The sequence below is a fragment of the Cyprinodon variegatus genome, unplaced genomic scaffold (assembly GCF_000732505.1).
Source record: "Cyprinodon variegatus isolate N-32 unplaced genomic scaffold, C_variegatus-1.0 Scaffold560, whole genome shotgun sequence".
In the NCBI taxonomy this organism is placed as follows: Eukaryota; Metazoa; Chordata; class Actinopteri; order Cyprinodontiformes; family Cyprinodontidae; genus Cyprinodon; species Cyprinodon variegatus.
Window position 1 is genome coordinate 309041 of NW_015151013.1, and position 12498 is coordinate 321538.

Sequence of the window (12498 nt, forward strand, 5' to 3'; positions counted from 1 at the left end):
CATGTTCACACATCTGAAAACAGTTTAGCTCGTTACAGAAGCTACAAAACTGACCTTCCTTTGAGCAGATTGAGTTTCTGAAGCATCACATTTGTGGGGTCAATTAAACGATCAAAATGGCCAGAAAAAGAGAACTTTCATCTGAAACTCGACAGCCTATTTTTGTTCTTACAAATGAAGGCTATTCCATGCGAGAAATTTCTAAGAAATTGAAGATTTCCTACATATATTCTGCATTACTGATATATCTCAACTTTTTAATATTACATCCTATGTGTAACAGTCCTATGAAAGCAAGTGTTTTTCCTTTTAGTGGTCTGAAATAATATCCTCCTATAGGGACAGCAGAACAGACAATTTTGTCTTCAGAAGAATCAGCAGCATCAGAGCTTTGCAAAATAACAGTGTATTTGGATCTTTATCAGCAGTCCAAGAGAATCTCTTGCAAATGAACTCTCCCACATATGCTTGGGCGTGCACAGCTGACAGGTGAATCCACTGCTGATTGATGCCAGCAAATGATGTTTTTCTCCCCAATGGTATCAAAGGCACAACGTTGCCTCAGACTGAAGCTGTTATGCAAAGCAAAAATTATTAGTTTTTTTTTCTCTCTCTCTCTCTGTGTGAACAGCTTTAACTCCGTCAAGTGTTTGTGTGGATAACTTTCACAATTTTGTTTTATTTTGGTCTTGTTTTTTTTTTTTTTCTTCTTCTTTTTTTTTTACCAGCAGCAAGGGATATAGAAGAATAAAACACTGGGTTGTGGAAGGATTTTAAAATTATTTCAATGATTTAAATCTCCTCTCCTCCTCTTTTCCTTTTTTTTTGTCCGCCGTGCTCATGAGCTCTATACAACCCGTTCTTGCAGAGACTCTCCGCTGGCGCACATGCTGATGCGCAACGCCTCCCCAATCGGTCCCTCACTTTGACAAATTCTTGGACACGAGAGCTTCTACAGAATTGATTTCCTTTTTTTACTTGCAACGATTATTTGGTGAATCACTGAACATTTCTGCGAACTATATATATTCACTGCACAAGAAGGCTGTCCGATTTGGAAATCACAATGACTCTATGGTCATTTTGGAGTTGTTATTTTTTGGCTTGCATTCAGTTTTATTCCTTTCACTTGAAGTTGGGAGCTCGGGCGGAGATATCTTCTCCTAAATTGGCTAACAAATTTTATCCCTTGGAGGTAACATCGCCGATGACATGTGTAACATCTGCGTGGAACAAAGTCCCGCTCAAAGTCAGTGACCACGGTGAAGTTTTAAACAGGTCTGACGCAGCGGTGAACTATTTCAGAAATCTTAAAATACCTGACAAAAAGTGTGAATACGTTTCAACAGCAGTGACTGAAACACCAAAACGCACATTTTCAGTAAAGGAGAAAAAGAAAAGGAGTGTCGGTGCGCCTTACAAAGAAACTGTGGACAAGAGTGTCAATGGGGAAGCGCAGAGGTCCACAGGAGCTGTCCAAGGTGCTTCAAACTTCAGAAGCGAGTATCGGCGCACAGGCGAAGAAAGCAGGGGCTCAAACCCGAGGCAGAGCGAGCCTCACCTGGAAACCTCCACTTTTGCTCTGTCGGGAGACTCAGCGCACAACCAGGCGATGGTGCACTGGTCCGGACAGAATAGCAGTGTAAGTTTCAGCTTGACAATACACTCAGCTTCAAATATTAAGTGGTAGAAATCCACTTAATTATGCTTTATGATGCTGATTTATTATTACCCAATTCAAAACTTTAAGGTTTAAGGCTATTAGAAAATCCAATTTTTACGCACGGGCTTAACTGCGCGTAAACAAGGCATACTAAAACATACAGACATTCCACGTATCTAAAATTTATCTTTCCAATCTCTTCCTTATGTTACTGTTTTTTGCTGTTATCTTCGTGCCCCTTGAATGTTTTAAATACATGCAGTCCTTATGTTTATTTCTTTGCGCCCCCTCCCTTATTTTTTTAAAAGTAGAATCATTCATTCCACTAACTGTTTGTCACTTGAACTTTAAATTAATATCCATCCCTGCTAGTAAATTCGACGAGACACAGAGCTGTGGGAGGGTGCAGGCATTTTGGCAGCAATCAAAACACATTAATTATTTATGAAATAATCAAGTAATGTCTCCCAGAGAGGTGTAACAGCTACAATTAGAATTCCCGTGTCCAACCTCAACCCCTAATGTGATGCTGATGAAACAGCATCTGACCTTTTAGCAAATTAAACAGTTTTATTATTGACACAAAGCTCATGCTTAGTTGATAAATGTTGTTGCTCTGTATGTTCACTGTTTTGATAAATTTTAAACACTGCAGAAAAAAAAATGCTCAAATGTTGAAACCGCCCACCGCCACATTGGGTTCACACTATTTTATTAACAAGATCAATTGCTTTAGAAATTTCAATCTGTAATTACTTTTCTTATCTATTCTATATTCTTTTGTATGATGCAGATTATTTTATTCACAGACTTTCTGCCCTGTTAAAGCATTTCTGAAGCCATAAAGCCCTGTGTGTTGGAGGCTGAAATATGTGGTTGGTTTTTAGATGTCTTCACCATTGATGGCTCTTTTTTTTTAACCACACAACTGTATTCACTGGATCTGATGAGCTTGTCACTGCAGCCAGTCAACATTTTAGATTTATGCAGTCTGGACTCCGGTCTGTGGTCCTGAAAGTACAAGTGAAACTGCAGAGCTTAAATTTATGGGGTTTTACGACTGGATGTTAGAGCTCAGGCTATATTAGATGTAAATGACTGATAATAAATTCAATCTTAAAGGGACATTTGAAGGAAAATTACTTCAGTCCTGCAGTCTAGGGTAGTTCTATCAAATTTTCACTTCAGGACATTGCCTGCGATTTGCCCAATATGTCAAATCCCACAGGAAGAAAAATGAGAGGGATGTCGAGGTTGATGGTGGAAAGTGCCAGCAGGGGATCTTTGGAGTTCAGATTTGATAAAGAATCTCATCGTATAAAACCCCCAAACCTGTCCATAAGTCAGTCTTCCAACTATCATTTGATTTCTGGGATTGTCTAAGACATCAAAGCCTGAAGTTGTAGCCCCCTGGACTCTGACTTTAAGAGAGATAACATTGATTGGGCTCGACCATGGGAATAAAACATGTACAGTACCCCACATACCACTTTTAACTTCATGCTCTTTAGCTGTGTGTAGTATTGATTGGCAGTTTGTGTTTCTTGATGCTTTATTCTGTCCTGAATGTGAATGGGGGAGGTGATAAAAAAAGCATATAATTGTTAATGATTCAGCCATTAATATTGCCAAAACAAAATTGTCCAAAGTGATAATATGAACAGATTGACCTACAGAGAGCATGTATAAAAAAATAGATGGATAGATGTAAACAGATGCATGGCTGGTGGTCAATCTTAGTGTCTTGCATAAGGCACGTTACAACTGAAAAATCATTTCTATTATATGTGGATTTTATTTGATAAACCAATAGAAATGTGGCATAGTTGTGCAAATGAAGGTATTTTTTTCATGGTTTTAAATTATTTTGACAAATATTTATATATATATATATATATATATATATATATATATTTTTTTTTTTTTTTTTTTTAATTTTTTTAATTACCCCCAAATGCAGCCCATTATCTTCAGAAATACATTTATAAAAAAGCTCTTAATAGACTCCACCTATTAGTTTAATCTTAATATGATTACAGTGGTTCTGCAAACCAAAACTGAGAATCCAGAAGAAGAGAACTTCAAGGAAATTCAAGAGTGCCATGGTAACTGTGGAGGAGCAGCAGAGTTTACATGGAAGGGGTTAATAGGGCAACTATTTGCTGTGCAACATACTCAGGGCTGAGCTTTTTGTTTGCAGTATCATGCTGCAGGGATACATTTCATCAGTGAATCTTGGTTAGTCAAAGCAAATAGGAAAGTTGTCGAAGGTAAATACAGTTAATTCCTGGAAGGAAACCTTTTAAAAGTCACAAAAGAGATTAAGGTTCAACCTCTCAAACTCTCTAGAATGTCCTAGTCAAAACTCAGACAGAAATACAATTAAGAATCTCTGGCATGACTTGAAAATGAAACATATCAATGCTCTGTATCTAGTCTAAATTTAACCTCCATTTAATGTTTTGTGGTGGTAATGTGACAAAATGCAAGGTTTAGGAAACAACTGTATAACATCTTTTTTTTTTCCTCATATGAGGCCTCAAGCTAAAACTGTTGGAAATCAAGCTACCGTAAACAGCTTTTGCACTGTATATTACACTCAGCTAATGCACAGCCATCCTCCCCTTAAAGGCAAGTGACTTAGTGCCCAATCCAGTTGATGATGATCAGTGGGTTTATTGGAAACCGAATGATTTTAGGCTCCTGATTGACCATTTTTGCAAACCCCTCGCAAACAGTTGATCAAAACAGGACAGCATCTTTAAGCCCAGGACATTAATGAGCATCTTTATTGACTCCACATCCCTGGAGCTTTTTCTGTGCGTCGCTGCAAATAATGTTCCTGTACTGCGAGAGAAAGTGTCTGATCATCTTCACTTGCCTGATATTAGAAGTTTGCTTAAAGAAGTGAAAGGCATTGATGAGGCTGGCTTCTCTCCTTCCTCTTTTTTTTGTTCTGTCTTTTGAGGTAGAATTAGTCAAACGGATCTGTCAGTTCAGTAATGTCGTCTTTTTTTGTTGTGACTTACTGAGAATTAGACAGGCCCCCTGGGTTGGGTTGTCAGAACGCTTAATCAAAACGAGGCCATTATTGTTCCTCGTAATCTCATCGGTATAAATAGACAATAAAAAAGAGGAAATGACATGGCCCTGGGGGACACCTGTGTTTAAAACCGTTTCATTACATAGACAGCTATTCCGTTTAATTTGCCAGAAATTCATTGATCCATAAAATCAAATAGAATGGGTTCCCAAATCACAGAGGTGTTTGACCAGAATTTGGTTCTGTTACATGATGATGAAAACAGCATCGCACACCTTCCACATGTAATACATATAGTAAAAAAGATAGAATAGAAATGTATGTTGTTTTGCTAATTTCTTTAAATGCTTAGCTGCAAAGCAAATTTAAATTCTGAAAGCTTTTTCTTACCACGCCTGGGGAAAAAAACTCTTTCATGATGTTTAATCAAAGGTTAATAGTTCCTTTAGGCTTTTATCCATAAACTTTTTATCCTCTTCTAGCTCCCTGCGTGCCATCTAAGAGGGTTTTTGATCCACACTATGCTTGTTGAAAACCAAAAAAGGCTCATGCTTTCATATTTGAGAACAAATTACTTCCCCCCATTGTGCACTCTATATTAAATTACTTTTGAGTACTATACTCCTTTTGAGTTTTTATTTTCATATATACTTTCATAACAGATATTAGTTTGCTTTTTTTTTTTTGTTAAGCCATAACTAGTGATGTGAAAATAAATCAGATTTTCTTTTCCTTTTGAGGCATTCTTGTTCTCCACATGCTTGTCTCTGGAGGTGTCAGCACCACAAACTTGCTCATTAATCCCAGGTGTCTTAAGCCTTTAGGGTGAAATGTCCACTGGTGGGATTGTATGATGCCGGAAACTGCAGCTGTTTGCAGGACAAGACGCCACGCACAGCCATTTATCCAGTTATGGTGGCCACAGCACTGCTATATTTGTGCTTTCAGTGAGGTTCATTATATTTTTCAGAAAAGAATTTGGTCAGTTAAAACAGGTTTTAAAATAATACTAAAGGAAATGTGCATCAGTTCTCATTAAACTTAAGGTTTTTTAAGGTTATTTATTGAATGTAATTAGTTATAATTAAAACCACACTAATATTTATTTATTTATTTATTTATTTATTTATTTATTTATTTATTTATTTATTTATTTATTTATTTATTTATTTAATTATTTATTTATTTATTTATATTTAATGAAATGGATCAATACAAATTAGCACATACATTCTGTAGAAGCAAAATAAGACCTGAGTATTAATTTGTTAGATTTTGTGTTCTCCACTCTTTTACTCTATTAACCTCTTAAAAGAATTGATTACGACCATTTAATAAAAATAAAAAAAAACATTTGTAAATAGAGTCCTTCTGTCTGTAATTAACCTCAATATTGATACAATCAATCTCTGAAGCCCAAGAGGTTTTTCTGAGAACATAAATAAACCAAAAGCATCATAAAGACCAAACAAGTCAGAAAGGAATTCAGCCTTGTTAAAATCAGAGACAGCAAACAGCACAATATCATTATATTTACTGTAAACATCTTAGAAAGAACTTTTCAGGGTGTCTTTAAGCAATAGATAAACCACCAATTTTAACTGACAAGCAGGGGAACAAAAGTGTTAGCCATCCAAGGTGAGTCCAGAGGAGCTGCAGAGATTCACTACTAAAATGGTTGAATATTTTGAGATGACACCCAATAATTGTACATTCCAAAAATCCACCTGTAATGTCACACGGGTTAGGGTTAAAGAAACATGGAAGAAGAAAGTGTTTTTAAAGGGAAATCAAAATAACTCCCATTTACTTTTTGCCATAAAGGAACAAGTGAAAACATCAAGTATGGAAAAGAAAGTGCTCTGGTCAGATGAGACCAAAATCAAACATTTTGACCTGTGCTATCATCCTAGTGAAGCACAGTCGTAGGAGCGCCATGTTGTAGGGAAAATTTTCTAAAGGCCGGGACAGGAAAGTCAGTTAGGGTTGATGGGAAAATGAATTCAGGGAAATCCTGAAAGAAAACTTGATAGGAATCTGACAGAGGCTGACATTAAAGATCAAGCTAGAGTCAAAATGGAATGCTTTAGACTAAAGTATATCTGAATATGAGAAATGCCCAGTAGCTAAAGAATCTGTGGCAAGAATAAACATAAACTGACTATCTTTAGCATTTTATTAATGCTATTTTACTAGTTTTTGATCTATGAAGCTATGGTAGTTGTAATTAGAGTGAAAGGTGCCGGTTATGGACTCAGACAGTAAAGCTGGATGCAACAATATTCCATATTTTTCTTTAAAAAAAACATCTAAGAGTCATTTTCCTTCCAGTTATACGGTTTCTGTAAAACAGTTCCATTAAATCCAAGTGAAATACTATTAAAACTTTGGTTGAAATGTGGCAGAATGTAAAAAAGTGGTTCCTAAATTTTTAAAGTTATTTTGGGGGGCCTTGTCTTATACAGATAGTTGCATAATGCTGTGATCACAGTAATGAAGCTCTCTGCCTGTATTTCAACCTAGCACAATCGGTTTAATGGTCTAGATAACAAGGTTCAACTGTTTTGGGAAAGCTTCTTTACAATGCTCAACCGAGGAGCCAGTCGACACAGGCATGTAGTCAGTTAATTTGTTAATGTTAAACATTATAAAGCATTTAATTGCTCATTAAAAGGGCTAATCATTAGAACAATAATATTACACCAAAAATTATAACCATAAATTCACCAAAAGCAAAAGCCTTCCAAACATGGTGCATGCTGAGGTCCTGGAAGAATTAGACATTTATTATGAAATCGTTTTTTTTTTTGTACTTTAGTTTACTGCGGGCAAAAAAGAACAGTACTGTCCAACAAGAGCACAATTAGTTTTATGTGAGGTGCTAACGACTTGATTTTAAAACCACAGAAAGTTTTGTAGCTTTATACCAGAGGTCGGCTTTAAAATTCTCCAAATGTTCTTCTTTTGCATATTTTTGGGGAACAAGATTTTACTCCCTGGTGGTCAAGATGTGTCTGCTTATCAATGATGATGTGTATAGTAATCATTTGTACCATGCAGTGAGCCAGTGATAATAACTGAATCTGGTGCCTTATCAAATTGGAATCCCACTGTTTTACCAACACTGTTTCTTGTTTGAAAATCTGTCTATTTTCAATTAAGGTGCTTTTTAAAATGTTTAACTGCACAACACAACATATTTACTTAACTCAGCCAGGATAGTTTTTATCCTGAATCCTAATCTCCTCATTGGTTTCAACATTGATCTCAGTGCTGTAAAAATATGTTGTGATTTTACCTGTTTTTTTTTTGTTTTTTTTGTTTTTTTGTTCATGGGTCACCATTTTTTTTTATGCTCAGCAAACATAAAGTGGATTAGTGCAAGATTCAATTTTCAAAATTTAATCATAATCGGAAAATAGTTATTGTTATGACAAAATTTATATTAGTTAAATTATGAAGTGGCTTGTTTTATACATTATTTGTAAAATGTAGAAATCACATAAATAGAACCTGTCTAACAACAAAAAGTAGGCTACAATTCACATTTATTTATACATCACATTAAAATGCAAAGTGTATCCTAACCTGAGCACAACAGCATTGTTTTACAAAAACAGAAAATCGCTTATCTAAAGAAAACCAGGTGGAAAACAGTTAATAACACCTTTGGGACTCGCCTAAACCTATGTGATGGACAGAGAAAAGCGGTGAAAGCTTCCCAAACCAACCAGGACCTTAAGTTCAACTTCACTACCTGCACACAAGCCCGCTCACAATTACTTACCTTATTTAGGACCTTATTTAGGACTTATGTTTATGATCACCGAGCAGGGTTAAAAACCACTGCTGACCAAAAACAACAAAATGGTCTGTCTCTTATTTGTCATTAAGCATAATTGTGCAGCTTTGATACTTCAGGACCAAGACAACTTGCCCAAACTATTGGAGCCATAATATTTCTTCTCTGTTCTGTCTTTTTAATTTGTGGCATTCATGCGCTGAAAAAAAACTGCTTAAAAAGAAAAGAAAATGATCACAACACCTGTTGCCAGTTTTTGTCACCAAAGGTGTCTTTATATGAAAGTGTAAAAGTTCTAGAGTAAAATAAAATACAATTGGACGATATCTGTAAGGAGGTGAACAGTATTTTATTGCATTATAGCTTTGTTAGCAAAATCAACCAAGAGAATCAACCAAGAGATGTTGAAAACTGAATTTGCTTAAAAAAGTAGATCACTAGTCTGGAGCAACCCAGTCACCAAAGTCACATTGTATTTACTTAAATTTTTGGGGTTAGTATGATTTTCTTAGCGTTCTGTTGACACATGCTTGACAGAATACTGGGGAGGGGGAATTGCGTGTGTGACCTTCAAATTTATTAGCAACAAACAAGCACTTATTGGCGGGTAGGCAGCTTTGCTCTAAAACACTCAGTTTCCTCTAATGGGCTTATGTGCCTCTGTTCAACTCCTGCAGTAAGCAATTATTTCCCTCTTCTTTTGCCTTGGACTTTCTATAACTGCCAGACTCAGCCCCCCAAACACCAAACCCCACTCCCCAACACCACCATTTCCAAGGAAAATCATTTTTGCTTTTTCTTGGTTTGTTGATTCTTGGTTACTTTTAAAAAATTAAAACTTTTTTAATTAGGAAAAGTAACATTTTCAGTTATATAATGTAGAATAAATAAATTTAATACATTCTACTACTCTTACAAAAGCTCACCACTTCAAAACACAATATAGCTTTTTTATGGACTATAGAAATATAGTAGTGGTTACCAGCAACCTCAAACGGTTTTAAGGATTTCAAGTGATAAACTTGGTTCACAGGTGAGAAAAAGACCACAAATAAGTCTTCAAACTAACACCTCTTTGATAAAAGGCTAATTATATGGGTTCTTTATAAATAATTTATCTCATTTCTTCAATCATTATTTTCCATGCTTATGCACGTCTGAGGATGTTGTCACCATGTTGAGATGTGAACAGCAGTAGTTGTTAATGCCTATACAGTAGATCCTTTTTCTTATGTTTATTGGAAATTATAATAATTGTGTGATCTATTTAATTTTTATTAATTAATACATTATTCATATTAATATTTACTTGATTATCGGTTTAAAAAGACAAAAAGTGTGATTTTTTCTTGATTTGTAGAACAGTTTCTTGAATAAATCTTCGGGTTTGGATAGACTTACAGTAATCTTTCCTTTATTTTAACATTTCACAGCCTGCTGCTCCTTTAATCATTGTTAGGTTATACAGCAACATAGCAGGTCTATAGCTGCTGCTGTAGCTCTGCCATCTTTTTGCAAATAGGCCTTGTCTGAAGCTATTGGGGAAAAAAAAAGGTAAAAAGTCAGAAAATATACTAATATTATGTTTTGCTTTTTCAATCTTAGTTTCATTTCAAGGCATGTTGGATGTAAAATTCAAACTTAGAGTAGAAATAATTCAGTGAAATCCCAGTTTTTACTCCTCAAACGACATGCATGTGTGCTCTTTTTTCATGAATCATTTGTGCTCAGGGACCATAATGCATCCCATCAACATATCCTCTCAGCACTTCCTCAGCACTTACAATTTAGTTGTGCCCCACAAAGTGCATTTTAAGCAGCAAATACAGAGTTGCCATCAGTTTCATATTCAAGCACACTGACATTGCTTGCCTCTCTTTCTCTCTCTCTCTCTGTCTACACACACACTCATAGACACACATGCGGATGGATTTTTATCCATCACATTTAATCAAAAAGACAAAGTGGGTGCAGAATCATATTTGACAGTTTTGCATGTGATTAATTAGTTTAATAGCTGTTGCAGCGAGGTAGACACATAGTATAGTTGTGATTAGTTTATGAAAACAAATTTATGCATTTTCTGATTGGGTAAAATCATAAAATTGAAATTCAAATTGGTTGACAGCTTTATTAATCATCAGAGATATTTAGTCTGCACACACTCCCCCACTTCAGGGTGAACAATTTTTGCCTAAAGGTCACAGCTGATTATGTCTTTATATCCAGATATCGCCAACTTAAGTGAACCAGGTTTAGCAAGATTATGCACCGAAAATCACTGTGCCTTGAAGCAGCGTATTGCCTGAAGCAACACAGCAGCTACTATTATGTTTAAAGATGACTGGGACTTTTCAGGTGGCAGTCAGCTTAAATAATGGCACGACTTGGCAGTTTACAGTGACAGGAATGTATTAGTTGCAGGGGGGAAAATGGCTTTTCCTATCTAGCGAGTAACAAAAGACCCAACCTAAAGTGCCACACGCACTCTGCAATCAATGGAGATGATGGAAGACTTCCAAACAGAAAATAGCACATTTACAAAACAGAATACCTGCTCACTGAGTAACCTGGAACAAATCCTTTAAATAAATGGCTATCAATGCCATAAAATATGAGTTACTGTCGGATGGATTAAGTCAATAACAGACTGTTAATTACAATTTTAGCAGAGGTCGTAACACAATAACAAAGTACTTGCAGTCAAGCTTTAAGAAACTTGCATGACATATATACTTACTATATACAACTTAGTGAGTTGGAACATAGTGAAAGTCACAAAAAATGATAAATGTCACAAAGCAGAATCTACATATATTTTAAGTTTAAAACATGTGGCCTTTCACTGTTTCTCTACACTGTAACAATAAGCATTTAATTTCTGATTTCATGCCAAAATGTTCATCACTGAAGCTATTTTTTAAAATTAGGAGTAAACAACGAGTGTGATACATCCTTACATTGTTCGAAGTTATTCTGATCAACTTTTAACATCCAACACTAAGCGATAACATTTAGTTTGTTTTTGTTTGCAGTCAATATGCTTGCTAACAGATTATTTAACCCTTTGACTTGAAATGTTTAATAAGACTTCAAACATAAATAATAAATAAATAAATAAATAAATAATTAAAGTCTATCATAGTTTCAGTAGATTTTGTTTTCAGGAATTAGATGTATGTGTTCATCTTCTTTTTAATTTCTAAGTGCTGTCAAATACCTGGTGGTTGTACTTTATGATGAGCTATAAATTAATGTGCTTTGGGAGTAAATAATGTCACTTTTCCCCTGTTGGAAGCATGTTTCTGCTACTACTTTTGTCCCCATTATTTGGGAGATTTTTTGGGTTGTTGAATGTTATGCTATTGATTTCACTCCTACTTTCGGGATATGTCAATCGATCCGAGTGATCATATGCTTTTGCTCATTTACATTTTTTTGTATCCTTTGTTGCTTGTTTTTCCATGGGGGGTTTATTTATGACATTTTTAGATTTTACCATTTAGATATTACCATTTACCAAATAGCTTTTGATAAAGTCCTCCAACCTCAGATCCAAACAGGCCCAATTTTTCAGAGTTTGTAGGGAAATTCAATTCATACTAAATCAATTTCTATTTAATTTGGGTTATTTCCATACATTTCAGACAATTAAAGCCTGGTTGAGAATAATATATTTTTACAAAGAGTCCATTCCATCGATTATGGTATAGTCCAGTAAAATTCTGTTGACCAGTCTTTATAATCATTAACGCAGTAAATATGGAAAATCCAATTACAATGCTCACTGTTTATGTTTTTACCAAATTACGGTCAACATATAGGGCAAAATGTTATTGTTACTCAGCTATTATTCACTAGAGCTGCTGACATCTCAGTTCTTATAAATCTGCACAATCTATCAACAGCAATGCTTAGTTCTCCATCTTCTGGTATCTGAGTGCCAAATATTTATATTCATTCATGTCAAAACACTCTCTAATTGCCTCC

General features: G+C 35.3%; 1 protein-coding gene across 1 annotated transcript in view; it reads left to right on the forward strand.

Moving 5' to 3' along the window:
* The first annotated feature begins 803 nt into the window (after positions 1-803).
* LOC107095623 (VPS10 domain-containing receptor SorCS3-like) overlaps positions 804-12498 on the forward strand; it is an 88042-nt gene continuing 76347 nt past the window's right edge. Inside the window, exon 1 of the mRNA XM_015391789.1 lies at positions 804-1642. Within this exon, the coding sequence (XP_015247275.1) occupies positions 1067-1642 (576 nt within the window). The 5' untranslated portion in view covers positions 804-1066. The remainder of the gene's footprint in view (positions 1643-12498) is intronic.